Source organism: Porites lutea, chromosome 3, assembly GCF_958299795.1.
Source record: "Porites lutea chromosome 3, jaPorLute2.1, whole genome shotgun sequence".
Taxonomy (NCBI): domain Eukaryota; kingdom Metazoa; phylum Cnidaria; class Anthozoa; order Scleractinia; family Poritidae; genus Porites; species Porites lutea.
Window position 1 is genome coordinate 12,848,156 of NC_133203.1, and position 23,524 is coordinate 12,871,679.

Here is a 23,524-nt window from a genome sequence, read left to right on the forward strand (position 1 = left end):
TCAAGCGATACACCGTGGTTATCTCTATTTTAAGTCGCAAATAATCCATATTCAGGATATATAAGTCTAGGAGCCTATTTTAAAAAGTGTATGCCACTACTACCCGTTTAGCCGTTTTATGATATTTAATTTACTCTGCGCTTTTCACAAACACGCGAACTCTAAAATTCAAATTATTGCGTTTTTCGCTGCCGTCAATCATAATTACGATCACAAGCAATGAACCTTGAAACACAGAAACTAGTCTGCGTTGCAGCCTGCCCACGCACTCATCAAAACCATCTGTATAGTCCGTCTGCGAATTAGTGCACAAAAGCTCGTTCTAATATCCTGCAGAGTCGCAAGGACATATGCGAGCGTTTTTGATAGGCGGGTTTTCTCACAGGTTTCTTATGCGCCTCACGATTGGCCTAATTCTTACGTGTGCGTGACGGTTGGGCTCAGTGACACGTCAAAATTCACAGAAGGGAGTTGGCAAGGATCGTCTACAGTAAACAATGTAACAGCAAAGTTCGAACTTTAAAGCCTTCTTCTGAACAAAAAAATCGGCTTTGAGAGAATTCCTTCAAGGCCAGAATTTGCTTGTAAATTTGCCGACTGGTTTTCCAGCGTCTTCCAATCGCTGCAGATGCTCTGCCGTGTATTCTGCAATCTAGCCGACAGTTCTAGCGTCAAAACAAATCAGGAAATCATGGTTCACGGCCAAAAAAAAACTACACACACGTAGCTATTCCGGGTTCAGGCATTTCGGAGAAAACCAAGGAAACTGAGGTTATTTAGCCGCAATAAAAAAGCTGAAGGCTTAAACAAAGGTAAAAGAAAATCATTTAATGGTAAACTGCAGCTGTGATCAAATCCTGTCAAAAAACATTTGCCGAAACATAAACCGCAGGAACTAATTGCTCAATATGCATGGAACAGACCACAGCTGAGACCAGCTTCATTACCTCTAAATGTGAGACTCAAAGCGGCAAAAAAAATTTGCTCAGTCAAAGTGTAGAATACTCCATGCACTGCATAAAATACGCAAAAAGAGAGCAAGAAAAACCTCTGAGTGACCACTTTTTCCTAGGGCCAAAGATTGTTTTGTTTCGTTTCGTCGAATACCATAAGCCCAGTAGAACAACAACACAGCTAACTAAGAACTACAAAGTATGTTGTTGAATATTGTTTTTCGTTTTGTTTAAAGGTCAGTTCAGCATTCATTTTTAGTAGTGTCGCTTTGTCTTTCCAAATTAATTGGCAGATAATAACCTGGATTTATGAAAAATATGTTGTTTTAGGCGTTTGTTTCTCTAGTAAATTCGCAAATTGCAAGTGTACTCACAGGACTAAATCAACCAAATTAAATGCGCTTGAGAACTCGTTTGGTTTGTTCTGAGATAATTTATATATCCTTTGAAAAAGTTCGCGATTTATTTCTCCAAGATTTTTAAAGATTTATGTACTGAAAATAGGGCAAAATTGCCGAGGAAAATATAAAGGCAACAGAAAAACAGAAATTTCAGTATTTTAAATTCGAGCGCGCCTAGCCAAAATATTAAAACTAGAACATCGTGTCGCCGTCTTTTCGAAAACTTTTTACCTTCTGCGCCAACGGAAATAACCTTCGAGATCTCCTTTAATCTCGTAAGAAGTTAAATGTGATTGTGCTGACTGTTTTATTTTTAATTTAAAAAAGATTATAGGGTAAAACTGAGCTATTTTTTAAGTCAGAGAGTCTGCAGTTTTCCCACGTATGAAAACTTTGCATACTAAAAAAACAAGAAACGGAAGTAATTTTGTTTGGCTGATTCAGCAAATGGCAATCAATCAAAAAAGTGGGCGGCAGACGTTTAGTAGAAGGTTTGTATCGGACTCTCTTTTCGTTTTGCCTTGCCCGCCGGAATATTATTTACAAAGCGAGACTTGAGCCTGATCTTTGGTTAAGATTTTATTTTTTCCTAGGTTCAAATTTTTTTTTTTCAAACTTGTTCTGATTCCTTTACTATTCCCATTAAGAGGGGAAATAAAACGAGCCTAAGGTAAATTTAGGCGCTTAGTCATAATCATATCTTCGTATACTTTGGTTCCTTACTAAAAACAGTGAATTTGCTTTTGAAAAATCAGTTCTGTTTCACTTGACGTAAATCCTTCAGACGCACGCTAACTTGCAACTGATTAGCCCAGGTCCTTTGTATGGCTTTTTATCCCACTTTTTTCATCGTGTTTCATTTTCAATTTTGCTTGTTCCTTTGCTTGTCCAGCTCCCAAATTTAACCTTCATAATACTGTGTATGATCGGTTCAATTCACTCCCAACTGCCAAATCAGTTGCGCCTGCAATTTCTAAATGGTCGAGACACTGGCCTTTTTTTTCTCAACTTCCTTAACGCCAATAAAAGAACCAAGATCCATGAAAAATGCTTGTTTTTAAGTTTTGTGTTAAGTAGCTCTGCACCATTGATGGTTGAATTAAAAGAATGCATATTTCTAATCAAAGGGGTGGGGACTCGGAGTAGGGTCATTTTGTCTTCTGGTCTGCTGACAGATGTCGGAAAATGCTGTATGAGGTGGGGATACAAAAGAATACGCTTATTTGAAAAATATTAACTTAATGTATAATTTATACAATCTGAGAAAGAAAGAGCTTGTCAAAACTTACCTCATCTTTCTCGTAGTTTATAGTGCAGCAATTATTAAGGCAGCACAAATACATAAAAAGTACTATAAGAAGGAAGAATGGAGAAATCTTTTTACCCACAATTTGTTTTTCCCAGATACCACCGCTTGATAAACATGATACTAGACATACTAGAATAGGCCCTTTGCAGCTGGCTCATTCTCTCTTGCTTTTACTTGGTGCAAACTGCCATCCTCGAGAGCAAGAGACGCACTGGGGCAAGACAAACAAAAGAAACTACAATTTTAAATCATATGAGCGCTTTGTTTGTCTTGTCCCAGTGTGCCCCTTGCTCCTCTGCATAGCGCTTTTGTACCAGTATGACTGGCCTAAATAGCTGCAAAGGGCCTATTGCGCACGACTTACTGTTCACACTATTGAAAGAAAGTACAAATCTCTCTCTTTGCTTTGTTTTAATAATATCGACTTCCATAGCCTGAAAAGCTTATTGAAAAGGTTCACTAAGCGCAAGTGATTGATACCCTCGCTTAAGCATCATCAAATATTCAATGGCAACAGTTACAATCATGTTTTTTTTATTCGGGCACTCGTATAGTATAAAATGTCTTACAATTACGTGCCTGAATCTTGGATGCCTAAAAAATATTAATTTTGATTTATTTACAGTTAAATTTCTGTTACCAAGACAGCTTTATGGATGACAAACACGAAAAGGTTTTGAGCGAGAACTGGCGTGTACTCAGAAAATGCCTGGAGCCAATAAAGCTCTTACCTCACTTGGGGATAGTTTTAGACTACGAAGATAAAGAGGCAATTAAAAACCAAAAAAATCGGGCGGATCAGAGCGACTTGCTGCTAGATGTCCTACACAGGAGAGGACCAAAGGCATTTGACTGCTTCGTGAAAGCGTTGCAAAAAGAAAAGACTCAGGATTACTTAGCTCATCTTTTAAAGAAGCAAACAGGTAATAACTCTAGCTCATTGTCTTTATCATAGTTGCCAGGGCAATCTGGTGGTGGTCTATAAGAGTGTAGACCATGGAAAATTGTGGTCGATTTGTTTCCCCTGTACTTGAATTTATATGTAAGGTGTTTCTTTCTGTATGTTTTTGTATTTCTTTTCTTTTCGTTTTTCTTATGTAATTCAATAACGTCTTTATTTAAAGTCTTGTCCTGCCTAGTTTAGCATTAAAGCTATTTGCAGGGCATAAAGTATTGTAAACTTTATATTTCTTTAAATAAATACATTGTTGTTGTTTACAAATATAACATTTATTTTTCGCTAGTTTTTGCAAGGCGTCCTCCTCCAACTGCGCAAAGGGAGGTTTTTCTTGTTGTTTTTCGTATTTTTGCTCTACTTTGGCAGCTTCATGCACCAACTCACTCACAGAAATTTCTCTCCATATGTTAAAAATTGGTTCTTCTTTGTCCATGCGGAGGAGTAAAATTATTTTTACAAAAAAAACCAAAACAAAATAGATTCCATGTTGCCGTGCGTCTGTTCAGTAATAGATCACAGATGACGTCAAAATGTCGTAAAAACAAAGAAGTGGTACACGAGCCGCAGGGAGTGTGTCACTGTTGTTTTTAACACATTTTGACGTCCTCTGTGATCTATTATTGAACAGACCCACGGCAACATGGAATCTATTTGTTTTATACAATGATCAGAAAAGAAAAAGACCGATACACATACCTGCCTCGAACCGCTTGACCTTTTGAGGATTTGTGCTAGTTTAGGCATTTTTTAAGTCCCAAACCCAACTTTTCATCTTAGCTTCTTCTTTATCTTACTTGTGTACAGTTTCTTCGAAACGTTTTTCACCGGCTTTTCTTGCTCAAAGAAGAATAATAGCGAAAACATTTTGCAAAACAGCGAGTCTCTCGTAGCGAAGACACACGATGGCAACTGTTGTGAAGATTTCTTGTAGTTTAGGCATTGTCAAGTAGTCAATAGCTTTTTTGGTCTCCGTTTCTCCATTTTTCTTCTTTGTAAATAGCTCCTGCTAAACTTTTTCCGAAGCTTTCACTTGCCTCAATCCGAAATAATCTCTCAAACATTTTCAAAACCGCGTGCCATGTTGAACAAAACAAAGAAAACAAGTTTCCCGTGACGTCATCCATGTATCTGTACTCTAATAGATCATGGGCAACGACCAATCACAGCGCGCGTAGCATTCACATCATTGTATAAACTCTCATAGACTATACCTCTCGACCAATCTGCGCGCGAGGATTCGCTCAGTTATGGTAAAAAAACCTACGAACCAGAGCAAACGACTTGAATGATTTTTTTTATTTCTTCTACAGAGAACAAGCGGCTCGAAATCGAACAGGAAAATTTGAAAATCCAAACAGAACAACTAAAGACCAAATTGCAGTGTTTTGAAGAGAACAAACGCTTACGTAAGTGGAAGAAATCAGAAGCCGTTGAGCAGTTGACCCCTAAAACGTTTCACAACCAGATGTAAAAAGTTCAATATCGACTTGCCTGGGTGCAGACGTCTCCTATTTCCTTTGTTGCACGCGGAAAAGGGACGTCTGCGTAGCGCCGTCGCTAATCGTGTTCCAGCGTTCGGCTGGCAGGGTATTCTATTTCGCATAAATTGTGAAATAATATCCGGTTAGAAATAAGAGTTGACAGGCCAAACACAACATCATAAGCTCGTGATAATGCGATACGTGACCTTAACAGAGGTTTTTCATCTTTTCTATCTCGCGCGAAGTTAACTAGCACTACATAGTGCATGTAGCATCCTAAACTTTGACTGAGTAAATCTCGTTTTTGCCGCACCAAGTCTTACATTTAGAGGTCGTGAAGCAGGTACTGAGTAATCTATTCCTGTGGTTTATGCTTCTATGGGTGTCCCTGATAGGATTTGATTTCAGATGCAGTTGTAAAGTGTTTAAATTTTCTTTGACCTCTGTTTGTTAGGGCTAAATAAAGATTTTAATTAGTTTCTTTGCCTGGCTTTCTCCGAAATGCCTGCCTGGTGCGAAGTCCACGCCGCTTTTGTAGTTTTCTCAGACACTGTTTACAAATATGATGTCATGTGTCATGCACAGTAAAATTGTAAAGAAATGATTTCCTCGCACAAGTTAAATTTTCCGCGGCCTCGCACAAGATTTCGAACGGTCTGCACACAATGGCACATGTTTTGATTTGTTTTGGCTGGAAAACCCCGAAACACAAATCACCGCATACATTATCAGACCAAATTCGATAACAACCAATCAGCGTTAAGCCAAACAATGCGCACTGTGTGTCAGCCTATCACAGCATGTTCCCAAGATCTTGGGAACCCAGCGGGACGCTGCAACACGATTAGCGACGGCGTTACGCAGACGTCCCTTTTCCGCGTGCAACAAAGGAAATAGGAGACGTCTGCACAGAGGAAAAAGATCAACAGGATACTTATAATTATAATACACCACATGCGCAGACTGACAGTCTACAGAAGTGCCTACTGTCAAAACCCCTTTTGCGAGGGGCTGAGGGGCTGTAGAAAGTGTCCTTATTAAGCGGGTTGAATTTGAAGAAAATTTAAGGGCTTTCTTTTCCCAGGGACAAAGCAAACTTTACGTAATAATGAGGTGTCCGTATTAAGCGGGGTTTGACTGCACTTGTTTTTTTAAAGTAACTTCACATGCAAGCAAAGTAATAACGAGGTGTTGTATTTGTCATCGTTCTTGTGCTCTGCAGCTAAGACTCACCAAAGAATGGTTATGTTTTATCATCTCTCGCCGAAGCTCGTCTGCTTCTTTTGCATTCCTCACTGTATGCAGTGCGTTGTGCTCCAACCATCCTTTCTGTTACGCCCCACCTTAGTATTCTAGAGAAAAAAATTCGCTCGGCCTCTCAGGTGGACAGTTATGGTAAAAAAAAAAAAAACCTATGAACCAGAACAAACGTCTTGAATGATTTTTTTTGTTTCTTCTACAGAGAACAAGCGGCTCTTGGAACTCGAAATCGAACTGGAAAATTTCAAAGACCAAACAGAGGATCTAAAGACCAAATTGCGGTGTTTTGAAGAGAAGAAACGCTTACGTAAGTGGAAGAAATCAGAAGCTGTTGAGCGGTTGACCCCTAAAACGTTTCACAACCAGATGTGAAAAGTTCAATATCGACTTGCCTGGGTGCAGACGTCTCCTATTTCCTTTGTTGCACGCGGAAAAGGGACGTCTGCGTAACGCCGTCGCTAATCGTGTTCCAGCGTTCCGCTGGCAGGGTATGATCTATTTCGCATAAATTGTGAAATAATATCCGGTTAGAAATAAGAGTTGACAGGCCAAACACAACATCATAAGCTCGTGATAATGCGATACGTGACCTTGAGAGTCTGCTTAAACAGAGGTTTTTCATCTTTTCTCTCTCGCGCGTATGTTACTAGCACTACACAGTGCTTGTAGCATTCTAAAATTTGACTGAGTAAATCTCGTTTTTGCTGCACGAAGTCTTACATTTGGAGGTCATGAAGCAGGTTTGTTACATTCACGCTGAGTAATCATTTCCTGTGGTTTATGCTTCTATGGGTGTTCTCTGATAGGATTTGATTTCAGATGCAGTTGTAAAGTGTTTAAATTTTCTTTGACCTCTGTTTGTTAGGGCTAAATAAAGATTTTAGTTTCTTTGCCTGGCTTTCTCCGAAATGCCTGCCTGGTGCGAAGTCCACGCCGCTTTTGTAGTTTTCTCAGACACTGTTTACAAATATGATGTCATGTGTCATGCACAGTAAAATTGTAAAGAAATGATTTCCTCGCAAATGTTAAATTTTCCGCGGCCTTGCACAAGATTTCGAACGGTCTGCACACAATGGCACATGTTTTGATTTGTTTTGGCTAGAAAACCCCGATTACACAAATTACTACATACATTATCAGACCAAATTCGATAACAACCAATCAGCGTTAAGCCAAACAATGCGCACTGTGTGTCAGCCTATCACAGCATGTTCCCAAGATCTTGGGAACCCAGCGGGACGCTGCAACACGATTAGCGACGGCGTTACGCAGACGTCCTTTTTCCGCGTGCAACAAAAGAAATAGGAGACGTCTGCACAGAGGAAAAAGATCAACAGGATACTTATAATTATAATACACCACATGCGCAGACTGACAGTCTACAGAAGTGCCTACTGTCAAAACCCCTTTTGCGAGGGGCTGAGGGGCTGTAGAAAGTGTCCTTATTAAGCGGGTTGAATTTGAAGAAAATTTAAGGGCTTTCTTTCCCCAGGGACAAAGCAAACTTTACGTAATAATGAGGTGTCCGTATTAAGCGGGGTTTGACTGCACTTGTTTTTTTAAAGTAACTTCACATGCAAGCAAAGTAATAACGAGGTGTTGTATTTGTCATCGTTCTTGTGCTCTGCAGCTAAGACTCACCAAAGAATGGTTATGTTTTATCATCTCTCGCCGAAGCTCGTCTGCTTCTTTTGCATTCCTCACTGTATGCAGTGCGTTGTGCTCCAACCATCCTTTCTGTTACGCCCCACCTTAGTATTCTAGAGAAAAAAATTCGCTCGGCCTCTCAGGTGGACAGTTATGGTAAAAAAAAAAAAAACCTATGAACCAGAACAAACGTCTTGAATGATTTTTTTTGTTTCTTCTACAGAGAACAAGCGGCTCTTGGAACTCGAAATCGAACTGGAAAATTTCAAAGACCAAACAGAGGATCTAAAGACCAAATTGCGGTGTTTTGAAGAGAAGAAACGCTTACGTAAGTGGAAGAAATCAGAAGCTGTTGAGCGGTTGACCCCTAAAACGTTTCACAACCAGATGTGAAAAGTTCAATATCGACTTGCCTTGGTGCAGACGTCTCCTATTTCCTTTGTTGCACGCGGAAAAGGGACGTCTGCGTAACGCCGTCGCTAATCGTGTTCCAGCGTTCCGCTGGCAGGGTATGATCTATTTCGCATAAATTGTGAAATAATATCCGGTTAGAAATAAGAGTTGACAGGCCAAACACAATATCATAAGCTCGTGATAATGCGATACGTGACCTTGAGAGTCTGCTTAAACAGAGGTTTTTCATCTTTTCTCTCTCGCGCGTATGTTACTAGCACTACACAGTGCTTGTAGCATTCTAAAATTTGACTGAGTAAATCTCGTTTTTGCCGCACTAAGTCTTACATTTAGAGGTCATGAAGCAGGTTTGTTACATGCATACTGAGTAATCATTTCCTGTGGTTTATGCTTCTATGGGTGTTCCCTGATAGGATTTGATTTCAGATGCAGTTGTAAAGTGTTTAAATTTTCTTTGACCTCTGTTTGTTAGGGCTGAATAAAGATTTTTTTTTGCCTGGCTTTCTCCGAAATGCCTGCCTGGTGCGAAGTCCACGCCGCTTTTAGCTGTGATCACACTACAGACTTTTTACCTACAATCGGCGACAAAATGAGTTGAGACACTTCGCCCAAAACTGGGCTTTTTTACGTTTTATTAACTTCAAAGGGAGGAAATATAGCTTTCCTCCCCCATCCCCTCCGTGCAATGTTGTGCCCTTGTTCTAGCTACCTGTAGAAAACAACAAACACCCCAACTTTGAATGGAGGGGACAGGGGAGGGGTGCGGATTCTTTTGTTCTCCGAAATTACCCTATTTAAGTACAATGTCTCAACAATTTTGTCGCCGATTGTAGGTAAATACGACTTGTTGACAGTTTAACTAGGGAAACTTGATTTTTTAAGTGTGACCGATTTTTCCCTAGGTCACTTACCTCGGGGAAATTTTATCGTCTGGGTCTTGGATGTGGCTCGAAAACAATAGAGTTTACCTTGACAGCTACCCCAAAGCAATAGCTGGGGAAAAATGAAATACCGACGTTGCTAGCCAATAGACGCTCATCGGCGAAGGTCTTGATGACAGGACCGGACATAGATCACCCTGTGAAAGAAATTCTGGGGGCACAAATCGTCTACGTCTTCGCCTTTCTTCACCTTGCACGTTGAATTAGCGTAAGAAATAACAGCGAGATAAAAGAAAAAAATCGTCTCTTTGATCAGCTAGATCCCTGCGCATTTTGCCTTCTTGAATTTACGCTCCAAAAAATTCAACTGGCGTGAAAACTTTGGGAGCCGATATCACTAGTGTGACCTTCCCAGAATTTTTACCTAGGTAAAACAAAACCCGAGATGAATTTACCTCGGGAGATTTTTGATGAATTTGCCCTAGGTAAATCGGTTTCACCTAGGTAAAAGTCCGTAGTGTGACCACAGCTTTTGTAGTTTTCTCGGACACTGTTTACAAATATGATGTCATGGGATCATGCACAGTAAAATTGTAAAGAAATGATTTCCTCGCACACGTTAAATTTTCCACGGCCTCGCACAAGATTTCGAACGGTCTGCACACAATGGCACATGTTTTGATTTGTTTTGGCTGGAAAACCCCGATTACATAAATCACCGCGTACATTATCATTATTCGATAACAACCAATCAGCGTTACGTCAAACAATGCACACTGTGTCAGCCTATCACAGCATGTTCCCAAGATCTTGGGAACCCAGCGGGACGCTGCAACACGATTAGCGACGGCGTTACGCAGACGTCCCTTTTCCGCGTGCAACAAAGGAAATAGGAGACGTCTGCACAGAGGAAAAAGATCAACAGGATACTTATAATTATAATAAACCACTTGCGCAGACTGACAGTCTACAGAAGTGCCTACTGTCAAAACCCCTTATGCGAGGGGCTGAGGGGCTGTAGAAAGTGTCTTTATTAAGCGGGTTGAATTTAAAGTAGATTTAAGGGCTTTCTTTCCCCAGGGACAAAGCAAACTTTACGTAATAATGAGGTGTCCGTATTAAGCGGGGTTTGACTGCACTTGTTTTTTTAAAGTAACTTCACATGCAAGCAAAGTAATAACGAGGTGTTGTATTTGTCATCGTTCTTGTTCTCTGCAGCTAGGACTCACCAAAGAATGGTTATGTTTTATCATCTCTCGCCGAAGCTCGTCTGCTTCTTTTGCATTCCTCACTATATGCAGCGCGTTGTGCTCCATCCATCCTTTCTGTTACGCACCACCTTAATATGCTAGAAAAAAAATTCGCTCGGCCTCGCAGGTGGACACTAATTGCAATGAAGTCCTTTTTCCTAAGGCCCAGTTCAGACGCCGAACTTTTCCGCATGAGCCAAACCTAACTCGAATTAAGGTGGCTCCCTAGAGTATTTACTAATAACCCTAACGATCTAGCATACGATGCAGAAGGAAATCTAGTTACTTTGTCTTTGCGATTTGGTTCACGAAATTCACCGCTAAGTTTACCCGTGTAAAAAGGCTCCTTTATCAAATTTCATTTTCTGGATTGAGGCCGTTGCCATGGCAACATCGCATCCTTAAACAGGCAGTAATTTTGTCATTTTTGATCATTTTTTCTTAATATTTCTTATTTCCCTCGGTGAAATGTCTTTAAACTTTGCCACTTTATGTTAACGATATTGCTTAACATTTTAAAGTGGAAAAAACATGGGGTCGTTAAGACGGTTTCGCCAATATTTTGAAAGTTGTAACTTTTCTTTATGGCCGAGTTTAGCTCTTACAGATTTTAACAAGAAAAGGACAGTACAAAAGTATTGCAACTGTTAAGAAATAAGGCGATTTTTAAAAAAATTTTCCCATGGAAACGCGAGAAATTCACGGTTAATTAACTGCGCTGACGTCACAAAAATCCGAAAAACACGCGTGGTTCGAGGTCGTATGAGCAAAATACGCGCGCGAGCCATCACACTCGCATGCGCATAACGCACATAGCCGAAAACATGTGATTTCTTCGAAAAGTGCGAAAACAATTGTTAAAGCTGTTTATCAGTATTATTACGGTGATATCTCACCAGTTGAAAAAGGAGAGATAGCGGATTCAATTTTATACCAAACACTGGATGCTTTCTTCGAAATACTTAACCATTGTAGCCAAAATTTGAGCCGTGGTAGTCACTACTCGTGCGGATGGCGATCATCGGAGATAAGACGGCGGTTTTGCAAGGATCACGATAAGGCCTTCATTTCCTAATCTGCCCTACCGACCGTTTGCAGATCTTCAAATGCCAGCCCACTTCTGGATACCTTTTCAACCTTGTTCTTCTTTAGGGATAATTTCGACGGCGAAGTTTTTCTTTAAAAGCCTGCTGTAAAAGATAAGATCTTGTTACACAGACTGCGATCCAGGTTTGGTATAAAAGGAAAAGCACTTTCGTGGCTTCAGTCTTATCTTACGGATCGTTCCCAGTCAGTTCAGATTGATGGATTTACCTCTTCAGTTCGTCCGCTCAGATTTGGTGTACCACAGGGGTCCGTGTTGGGTTCCTTGCTGTATCTGTTGTACACGGCCCCACTAGGTGACCTAATACGATGGCATGACATGAATTTCCATCAGTATATGCTGATGATACTCAACTGTACACCACCTTCACACTGGACGACTACTAACAAACTGAAACTAAATACTGACAAAACGGAACTTCTCATTCTCTATTCTAGGTTCAGACTGCCCCCACGGCTACCTTCTATTAAAATAGGAACTGATATCATCAAGCCTACAAATAAGGCGCGTAATATCGGCGTCATTTTCGATAACACCGTAACGATGTCTTTTCATATTAACAACATAGTTAATGTGGCATTCTACCACCTTAGAAATATAGCTAAGATTCGTAAGTATATCAATGTCACAACGGCTTAAGTTCTTGTGCACGCATTCATAAATTCAAAGCTGGATTTCTGCAACTCGCTTTTACATGGTCTTCCCAAGTATGAAATTAACAAACTGCAAAATGTCCAAAACGCTGCTGCGCGTGCGATTGCCTGCTTAAGTAAGTTTGATCACATAAGTAATACTCTAAAGGAGTTGCACTGGCTACCAGTGGAGCAAAGAATAATCTTTAAGATTAATCTTATTTGTTTTAAAATACTCAACAATTTAGCTCCTGATTATTTGGTTGACCTAATCCATGCTTATGAACCTGCAAGGTACCTTCGCTCATCTTCAGACAAGTGGCGTCTCGTTATTAAAGCCTGTAACTTAAAGACATACGGTTTAAGGGCTTTTTCAGTCATTGCCCCTATACTCTGGAACGATTTGTCTATTGAAATTAGATCGATCCATAATGCAAATAATTTAAATCTAAATTGAAGACCTTTCTTTTTAAGCCAGTTTACGAATTATCTTAGGTTTTTTATTTTGTATTTTTGTGACTATGTATGTTTATATATATGTAAATGATTTTAGGATTTTTATTTTTTATCCAGACCTTTTTGAAGCATTGTAAAGCGCTTAGCACTGAAAAGTATAGGCGCTATATAAATATTTTATTATTATTATTATTAAGATGGCGCCGATCTAAAAAAAGTACATCACGTCCTCAGCTGCACGTACAAGACTGTAGTTCTCGACGGAAAACCTACATCGCTTTCGTCAAGGGTCAATCTGTGACTCAAAAATTATTTTTCTTTGTGCGACAAAACGTACAAGGATGTTGGTTCGTCGATGGGAAGGTTCCTTCGATCAGGATGCAAGTTAAGCAAGAAACCTTTCTTCTGATAAGTTTTTTAAACAATGTGATAGAGTCGGCAAAACAAAAAAAATTACACTTGCTGTAATCTTGCCTTAAAGCCACTACTTCTAGAATTTCTTAATCAAATAAATCAAATGTAAGAGAAATGAAGTGACCGAGGAGCGCCGCCGGTGAAGACATTCTTCAGTGGTTGTTAGGGACTTGGCTCGATCTTTCAGATCTTTCCACTGACCGTGAACCAAAGGCCAGAAACAGCAACATTGCTTCCTTTAGGGTTAGCGTACTTATTTCTTTGTTTTCTTTGTAAAGTTTCCATTCACCATTTACTTGCACTATTTTACCTTTGTCTACTTTTGAAGCGAAAGAATTGATGTCTTTGGAAAATTTCTGCTTCGTTTTTACATACAATTTACTCTTATAGAGATCGATAGTCACTTGTAACATTGTCTCCTCTCATAAATGTTTCACCTACACTAACCAAACTTTTTGCACAATGAGCTTCAACAGAAGGTTAATAAAGTTTTTTTCGGGGAATATTTCGAAACAAAGAGGCCATGTTTGTCTTTTTTTTGCGTGGACGTCGCGCGGATTTTGAAGCTCGCGCCATACTAGTGCTCAGGCTGCGCACGGACAATTTACTCTAGGGAGCCACCTTAAGGCTGACCCAAATTATTTAGGCCGGCTGAATTGATTCAGACGCCGATCTTAATTCCAGCCGAACTAAATTCAAAAGGAGAAAAATTCCCATTTCGGTCAAACTACTCACAAATGATACGTTATAATGATTTATGCATTAGGTTTGGTACATGAAAAGTTCGGCGTCTGAATCAAAGCCGTTCCAAAGTCGCTCCAAAGGCGAAATTCCCGGCCGGACCAGCCGAAAAGAACGGCTGAGCCGTTCCAAATTGGAACAGGCGTTTCTAATTGATTCAGACGCCAAACTTTATTTTATTTTTCATGTACTTAATTCAAAGTATTAGGTTCGGCTCATGAAAAGTTCGGCGTCTGAATCGGTTTACTTGAAAAATTTCCTCCCTCGACTTGCTCGCCCTCGGGACCCTTCAGACTGCGGGTAGTTTCAGAGTCAGTATACAATCATGTATATCAGTCATGAGCAGTCATAAACATAGAAGTTATCAAAATTAAGACTTAACCTAGGTTCTTTAGTAAACTTTATTGTAGAGGAACGCCTGTTGTTTCGTTCTATTTTTTCTTTATTTCTGCAGAAGACAACACAGTCTCCAAACTTGAAACCGAACTCGAAGAAGTTAAAATATATCGAGATCGTGTGGAACAAAAGAAAAGCGAATATTTCATGAAGTGTGACGCGTTAGAAACACAGACAAATGAACTAAAGACCAAACTGCAGAGTTCAGAATCGGAGGTGAAAAAACTATTATATAAGTGTGAGAAGTTAGAGGTACAGCTGCAACTGTTGCGGACAGCGTTACCGGACGCAAATTTGCTGGAAAATTCAAGCCAGCTCGATCAAAGGAACGACACACTTGAAGGTTAGTGCTGGAAAAAAAAAAAAAAAAAAAAACCTTATCGCTTTATGTCATACTCGCAAATAGCGGGGCGAGGTAAATATTCCTAAAGCCACTATTCACCGAGATTGAAAAGAATAATTGTTTTAGTATATACACACGAAGTGATCTCAACAAACTCAGCTTAGAGAGGAAGGTTAAAAAGTACGATTTGATTGACAGATCAAATTACGCGAAAGTTTAAAAATAGATCTTTGTAGAATTTTCAAACATGGCAATTCACAAGTTTATCACTTCGCGAACAATAGCGTAATGGCTTTAATGGAACCGTTTAAAGTTTGAATTGTTTCCTTACCTGAAAAGAAAAGAAGAGCTTTGTTGTTTTCTGTTCACTCGCCAAGTTTATTGCCGAAAAGGTTTGTTGTTTCGTTCTTCGCATGAAGTGCTGAAGAAATGGCAGCGCAGTTCCTCGAGGTAAGACGTCGTCTTCATATAACATTCTTTTTCATATTTACTTGAAACATAGAATTTCTGCAAACATTTGCTTTCAAATTTGTTTGTCATAAATAAACTTCGATTTTTGGGCCAAATTTTTCTTGTTAAGAAACGCTGAGTTCGCGAAACGGCTTCTACGCGAATAAACGGGAGTTGTAAACAATTCATCAACCACAAAACTCAGTTACAGTAAATGGAAAAACGCCGTTTTGAATTCTTTTTTTTTACTAATGTTGAATAGTCCGAGATAGCGAACCAATCAGATTGCTTAAATCACCAAGATCACTGAGTGTGTATATACTATCAGTAAAATCCAACTAGAGGTCTATTGTCAATGCTGCGCTCTGATTGGTTGAGCTACTACTAGGCTATATGTTATAGCCCTGACTAGCAGAGAAAGCGCGGGCTTTTTGGCGGCAAAAAGGATTAAAGTCTAGCTTTAACTAGCTAAACTTTTTTTATTCTCGATATTTTTGACCAACTAGTTGGATTTTACTAAAACAATTATTCCTCTCGCCCTCATGGCTTCTGAGTCAAGAGCCCATTCGGGCTCGAGGAATAATTGTTAAATATACAATGTACAGAAGTGTGTCTGTTATGTTTGATACTTTCCTTTACATTTATTCGTATATATTTCTAGAATGTGGGGTGTGACTCGGGAGAAAACCCTTTCGGGTAGTTTCCCCGTTAATATAGCACTCGACAAAGGATAAGATATAGTCAGGGATACCTTCTCTCCCTCATCACTAAATTGAGTGCGGAATGAAAGATAGTGGTCATTCTTTGACTGATGGCTTCTTAACGATTCTGCCAAATTGTGAAAGCTTTCTCACTTTGTTCAAAAATTTTCTCGCTCTCTTATCAAGTAATTTCTGCGCTGTACGTTGCGAAATCCGAGGACCAGCTGTAAGCGCGGGTATGAAAAGCTGTGGAAGTGATTATAGTTTCCTCGTTACCTGGAACGTCGATATAACGTACAAACCTGTATATAACTAAGAACTCGTTACCTCATAACGAACGGAGTATAAGAAAAGTAATTGTAAAAGAAGCTCGATTTAGCGAAACCTCGTCATACCGAACAATTTTGCTAGTCACTTTTGTTTGTATTTATTGTAATTCGCAAAACAATTAGACTGAGTATAAAATTACTAACACAATAGCGTTTTTTCTTTCTTTACGCAGGACGACTGTCTGGTCTGCAAAGTTCTCGGGATAATTTTCAAGAGCCATTTGATGACTCATCGGGAAGACAGTCGCGACGAATGGAGTGTGAACGGACTTCTCGGTGTCAAAAAAGTAGAACTTCGACACGACTAAGAAACGAATTATCACAAACTAGAGAATGTAAGAACAATGAAACCTTTGCCACTCTCCTCATTTCTACATCGTAACAGTATTGAGACTTTGACCTGACTGATTAACAATTATTCCTCGACCCCCAATGGGCTCTGAGTCAATAGCCCATAAGGCCGAAAGCTATTGACCCAGAGGCCATGAGGGCGACAGGAATAATTGTTTTAGTAAAATCCAACTAGTTGGTCAAAAATATCGAGACAAAACAACTTTGAGTAGCAAAACGCGATTCAGCCGCCATTGTTTTGGTTTTCAAAGCCGGCGCTTTTCGCTACAAGTGGGCTATAACATATAGCCTAGTAGTAGCTCAACCAATCAGAACGCAGAATTGATAATAGACCACTAGTTGGATTTTACTAACATTTTTTATCCGTCTTTAGTTCTCAAAAAGTGCAATGTTTGTGATCTATGAATATATGAAATCACTGAATTTTTAATTAAGAAGAAAACTTCATGCCACGAACGGTTTCCTTAGTTTTTCTTCCCGGGTTTGTTTTGCAGATAACCTCGTACTAAGCACACTTCGCTTCGCAGGCATCCGTTGCCATTAATGCGAGGTGGTGTCCACTGAAATTTTAAGTCCATTTTCAATAGTTATATTTCTTCCAAGCTAACAAAACAACATTGTGTGATTCCTTATTATCTTTACATTTTCGTTTAACGCTCTTCTGTTGTTTTTGGTTTCAGATCATTTCAGGTATGAGGGAGACTTTGATACTAAAGGTGTTATTCACTACCTCGGTTTCAATGCCGGAGTCAGTATGTGGCTGAATCCTGCTCGGGTACCGTCTTCCGGAGTGAAAGTGTCCTACTGCGATGGTAATGGTCGTGGAGACCCTGAAAATATCTTGGAATATTTCACTCCCGGCAACAGCTACACTCGCTTAGGATGGTGTTTGGATTTGGGAGACTACTACACCCTAAGACCTACTGACTACACTTTGAGGCAGCTCGGATGCAATGACAGAAACTTTCTTCAAAACTTTGAGCTCCTTGGCAGGCTTTGTAATGACGATGATTGGTGTGTGCTGGGCAGGCATCATCAAGTTGATTGGAGGTCGCAGCGTTTTTCACACATGTTCTCAGGAAATAAAGGCTTCTCATATAAAACAAAAACGTGGTCTGTTAAAGGGGAAGTAAGAGCGTATCGTCAGTTCAAGATAGTCCAGATAAAAGACATGTCGACCAGTGTGCCAGGCACGCATGCTATGTCCCTGGCGGGTATCGAGTTATATGGAGTACTCAGTGTGCCATATTTGGACTAGAAAGAGTTATACGACTTAGGGGTCTGTTTATATTTAACTTCGTTCCCAGAGTGTTCTCTCCGAGTAGGAGAACACCCTGGGAAAGAACCATGATTTATATGAGTTTCGCCATTCTGCTATGGTATGTTTTTGTAGAGTGTACAGAGACTGAAAACGTTTCTCGACAGCGGTATAAAAGATTATAGTGCAGAGAAATTATAAAGTTTACCGTATTGATTATCGACAGCAGAATATCACCTGTCTCTCTTTATATGGACGCTAATTTATCAGAATAGACACTATCATAGCTGTTGAAACCGAAAGTCATTTCTGTAAATTTTAACGCATACATAAGGAAAAAAGCCCACCCTCCGAAACCAAGAGGTCACTAGTTTAATTCGGACAAGAAATTCACTGGTTAACATATTGAATTAAATTCTCGGGCTCTTATTATCGCCAAACACGTACAGTGAAAAAAGACCGAAAGTTGTCAGTATTTATTCCACGTGGCTTTATTAAAACCGGAAACAGATTAAGCCTTGAAAAACACTACAACAGCATTCGCAGTTGAGTACAAATATAGACATCTGAAGAACGCGTTTATTCCAATTACAAGAGATTTGTAAATACAAATTAAACTAACATACAAAAATATTTCTATTTTGTCCGTACTCTGAAGCCCTCGTGGTTGCCCATAACATACATAGATCATGCTGCCCCGGGAGGGAGTATGTGCCGCCCCAAAGGGTATGGTTTTTGCACCGTTCTGGTTTGAAAACAGGTATAAACTTTTGCCCGATTTGGTCTTGATTCGCGTATGGTTTTCGAGGGAAGTACGGGAGTATATGAACGTATGCAAATTCAAAATGGGCTTTCAGAAACCTTTTTCGGGTTACTCTTCCAGTCAGTTATGATGACATAATTTTTTACCGGCCCGGTTTTGAAACGTTGTAGATAGCGTTTTTGGTCTGAAATAGGGTCAGGATTTGGAGAACCTGGAGGAGCAGAATTCCAGAAGAAAACCAAGAATTCCAATGAGTACCCCCGGGATGCCACCAGTCTTGATTGACTTAAAGATCATTGTAGACAGTATTATTTAAATATTTTTTCCTTTTTTAAACAAATTCAAACTCAATAGTACAGAGAGTGATAAAACAAAACCAATCGATTGGCAAGTCAAAGCTTTGTTTGAAACTTAGTATAAGGCTCTACAGAAAGTAATTAATGAGATGCATATAAAACTTTGCTTCCAGTACATATACGGTAAAACGTGTGTTAGTACAGGCTGATTGTCTGATAAAATCAACTAAAATAAATTGTCGATAGAAAGTTGGTAAGTGAACGCTTGATTGACTGGGACCGCTAAATACGTGTTGACCTCGCTTGATGAGGTTTGACTGCTTCCTGGAGTAAAAGAACTAGACTTTTTTCCTTGAAAGAATCGCACTCAAGCACGAAATTAATCAGGGAAACGTCCTTTCAGCTTAAGTCTTCTGGGCGGAGGGAAAAAAAAAACACAAACCTTGAACCCACATCTTAGGCAACTTTTCTTCATTTTCTTCATGTAGTTAATTCATCAAACTTGGCACAATTCAGTAAAGATTTATCCTTTTAAAAGTATTAGCCTTGTGGGAAGAAGACACCCTAATTTTACTGAACAAGAATAAGAAAACTAATAGAAAGAAATAATAGAAATAATAGAAAAGTGCTAGCTGGTGCAAAATAGATAGTTTTTCACAGCTATTTACGAGAAGCCGAAAATGGGAAGTCTGAAGCCCCGACTGTAAGTCTGTCTTTTTTTTTTATATAGCGGAGCTCTTAAGCGAGCGAAGCGCGCGCAGCGGAGCAACATCGGTAAGAAAATTTGGTAATCTCTTCATCCAAGAAATTTTGGTTCCGAGAAAGTCGTCCGTACGGAGTACGTCCGCACGTACGTCCACTTCTTTATGTAAGCCGGGATGAAATTTTGCATTTCAAGCACACGCGCGTTTTGGCGTTAAATCGCATAGCTTCCCGGACGTTTAGAGATGAAAACAACAACGGCAAAGCCGATTCTTTCTTTCCACTTAATTTTAATGTCTACATTGACATGGATAACAGAGAAAAAGCTAGAGCGAGAGATAAAAAACAAAGGAGACCAATTTCGTTGGATAAAAACATGAAAATTTTATAGCAGCGGTCAGAAAAAGGAGAGGCTAGCGGCCACCAAGGTGAAAATGAGTGGCAGCCAAAAAAAAAAAAAGTGAACAAGAGCACATAAAACGTATAACCAGGAAGTTTCTGGAAGTTTCTCGTGGTAGTCGTGCAAAACAACGGCAAAGAAATGTACAAAAAAAGTGTGCTGCATGTGCAAAGATGTTATTTGCTAATTAGATCCACTGATTGTTTTTGGCTGTTTCCGTTGTCGTCAACGCTTAGCATTACACGATTAATTTTTATATTTTGTTTTAGTAAACTGAAGATATTAAAGAGAGCCTCGCTTTAGCCCTGGCTAAATCTATATGTTATATCTTGGCAAGTGTATGTGAATTTTTTGTGTCGCCGAAAACAACAAAGAGAACTGACAAACTGCATGCCAAACTTAAGACCTCAGTGGCATTTACGTATTTTTTGTACTACATAGATCCTTCATTAAAACTAAAACTTTGCGTTTCACAACATGTTAACGAATAATAATGAAAAAAATAAAATAGACAAATTAAAGTGATCGGCTAAACCCTACTGAAGTTATTCGGACCACGAATCAAATACTTACCCTTGGAGAAGAAACTGAGGACAACTGCAGAACTCTAACAATGTTCGTCACTACTAAGTTCGATCATTTGGAACGTTTTAACTTTTTTGGGTGTTTCTATTTTGATTGTGCGCAACAATCAAACCTTTCTTAGATCTCAGTCAATCATTCAATCAAATATATTGGTACATCCAATTAAAATGGGTTTTCTCATACCAATTACAATAAAATCTAATATGAACAATAGAAATCTAAAATAAACATTTGAAAGTGATAAAACATTACCATATTATTTTAAAAATATAAAATATGCATAATAAGACCTATTGAGTGTCAATGGCTTAAAAACTCGTCAAGTGCACGTCCTTTAATCTCATTCTTAAAAACATTAAATGACTCTATGTTTGCTAAACTTTCTGGAAGGTCATTCCAGAGCTGAACAGCCCTATATGAGAAAGATCGCTGACCTGTTGCTGATCTAAAAGATGGTATATGAAGTTTATCTTTATTCCTAGTATTTCTAGTATGCACCTGGCTTCTTGTCGAAAACTTATTACACAAGGATGGTGGGACTAATCCCTTTATACATTTGAAAGCCATTAAAATGTCTCTAACCTCCAGTTGCTTAGCAACCGGCAACCAGTGGAGTTCCTTTGACATCGGCGTGATGTGCTCATACTTTCCTGCGCCAGTCACAATCCGTGCCGCAAAATTCTGAACTTTTTGAAGCCTAGCAATGTTTTTTTTTGTTGTACTAGACCACATGGACGAACAATAGAAAAGCTTGCTAAACACTAATGAATTTATGATGGTTATGAGCGTAGAACTATCAAACAAATGTTTCACACGATTGATTTGGCACAGGCTACCTGTACACTTACATACAACCTCGGTTACATGTTCGTCAAGACTAAGGCGCGAGTCCACGATGACCCCCAAATCTTTTGCAGAACGAGACGGCAGAATCTCTTTACCGAGTAGCGTAACTCCAAAACCCTCCGGCACACGAGCTAACATCTGCGGGGTTCCAAGAAGCAATAACTTAGTCTTATCTGGATTAATCAGTAAGCTGTGTGTGCAACACCAGGCGGTAATCCGTTGTAAATCTTGGGACAAATATTCCACAGCCATGGCTGTCTCCTGGACAGGAAACGGGAGATAGAGCTGGGAATCATCCACGTAACAGGACAGCTGGAAGATCGTTGATGCATATATTAAAAGGCCTAGCCCCAAGATCGACCCTTGAGGTACACCATAAGCTACCTGGCGAGGATCTGACACCTCACAAACAATCCTCACCCACTGATTCCTGTCCGTCAGATAACTTCTAAACCATTCCATGGCCTGTATAGACACACCCAGTTCTTGAAGTTTACGTAATAGGATCCCATGCTCGATACTGTCAAAGGCCTTTGACAGGTCCAACAGAACCAACGCTGTGACTTGTTTTCGATCCATTGCTTCGAGAATAATATCGGACATGAAAATATGGAGTGTTTCTGTCGAGTGCTTCTTCTTGTTTCCATTTTGATGTTCAGTTAAACAGTTCTGACGTGTTGTGTACTCCGTTAACTGATTAAGAGCTGCTCGTTCGCAGATCTTAGACAGAGCGGGTAGCAGTGATACTGGCCGGTTGTTATTAGCAACCTCATGATCCCCTTCCTTTAATATCGGTATCACCACGGACTCTTTCCAAGCAGATGGAAAAACTGATGTTAATAGCGATCTATTTTTAAGCTCTGTCAGGACTGGAAGTATAACTGGTAGGGCATCCTTGATCACACATGTGTAACTTATCCATTCCTGGTGCCCTGTTTGAAGGGCGCGATGTTTACGGAGGTCAAGCCAAATCAATTTATACCCCTCAATCTCTACTTCAGCGTTCGTAAAAGAGGAATTGAGCCAAGATTTTGAAACCGCTAAAATTCCATACTCCTTTTCAGTCATGAAATTCGATCCAAAATATTTTGCGAAAAAAAATATTTTGCGAAAACTTTCCGGCTTTTCTGGGAAGATAAGAGGTATGTACTGAATAAACAATGATTTTTGTGGCCCTCTGTAATGAGGGACTAGATGTTGCTATAACGAAGATGAAAGATTCAACCTGATTTTCAAAGTTAGAGTGATATTTTAAAGATTTTGAATTCGGACCCTTGGGGAACGATAATATATTAGTCATAAAAGTGTAAGCTACAATAAATATTTTATTTTATTTGTGGTCTTTTAAAAACCATGCTTGATCGTGCGTATGGCTTATCGTCTTGCTGGTCGTATTTTTCTGATGAATGTGACCGATTCAGAGGAATCTTGTTTCACCTTGTCAATAGTACCATCGGGGATTTTGTTGTTTCGAAGGTGCAAGAACAGCAACCAAAAACCTTCCCCCGCAGATAGCTCTCCAGTTCGTAAAAATTGTTCTCCTTAATCTGGATAGTTTTATTTAGACATTTTATAATCATCCCCATAAGATTGTTCAGATAAATCTGCAGTGAAGACATTTTCTGAATTCAGGACCATTTTAATGGAATCCGTTCATGTTAAAAACAATAACTGAATTTGTCGGTTATATCATTGTGGCAGAACCTACAATTTCTTTTCTCAGTACAATCTATTTGCCACACTCAGACATAAGTTGTGTAATAATAATTCCTGGAGAGGAAATTGATTCTGCACACATGCTCCTTACACAAACCAGTCCAGCGGATTATGAGAAACTGTGTCATTTGGATGTGATGGGACTTGCTGACACCCCTGAAGATGAGCAAGTGAAGTGCACGAATTGTGAGCAGTTGACGCGCTGTGAAGTGGAGTGGTATGAAGAAGTACAAGCTAAACATTCAATCAACGACGTCATTCTAATCCCACTTGAACTCATACGCAGCAACCGAGATGCAGTGAGAAAGGCTAGAGAAGCTCATTTAATACTCAAAGAAAACACATTATCTTCTCTAGGAATAAATAGACTTGACGAAGCTCACTGAGATATGATACCACCTAGTCTCCTATACCAATAACAATCCATTATTTTTATTGTCACATTTTCAAATTCTTATTTGTTACGAACTTTTAGTTTTATTTCCA

The 23,524-nt window shown here is 39.5% G+C and overlaps 1 protein-coding gene across 1 annotated transcript; it reads left to right on the forward strand.

Annotated features, from left to right (window-relative positions):
• The first annotated feature begins 5,679 nt into the window (after window positions 1-5,679).
• LOC140931571 (uncharacterized) lies at window positions 5,680-18,379 on the forward strand. Its single transcript, XM_073381374.1, has 6 exons — window positions 5,680-5,686; window positions 6,565-6,669; window positions 8,233-8,337; window positions 14,357-14,641; window positions 16,295-16,456; window positions 17,153-18,379. The coding sequence occupies exons 1-6, from the start codon at window positions 5,680-5,682 to the stop codon at window positions 17,728-17,730; spliced, it is 1,242 nt and encodes a 413-aa protein (XP_073237475.1). The 3' UTR covers window positions 17,731-18,379.
• The last annotated feature ends 5,145 nt before the right edge of the window (window positions 18,380-23,524 follow it).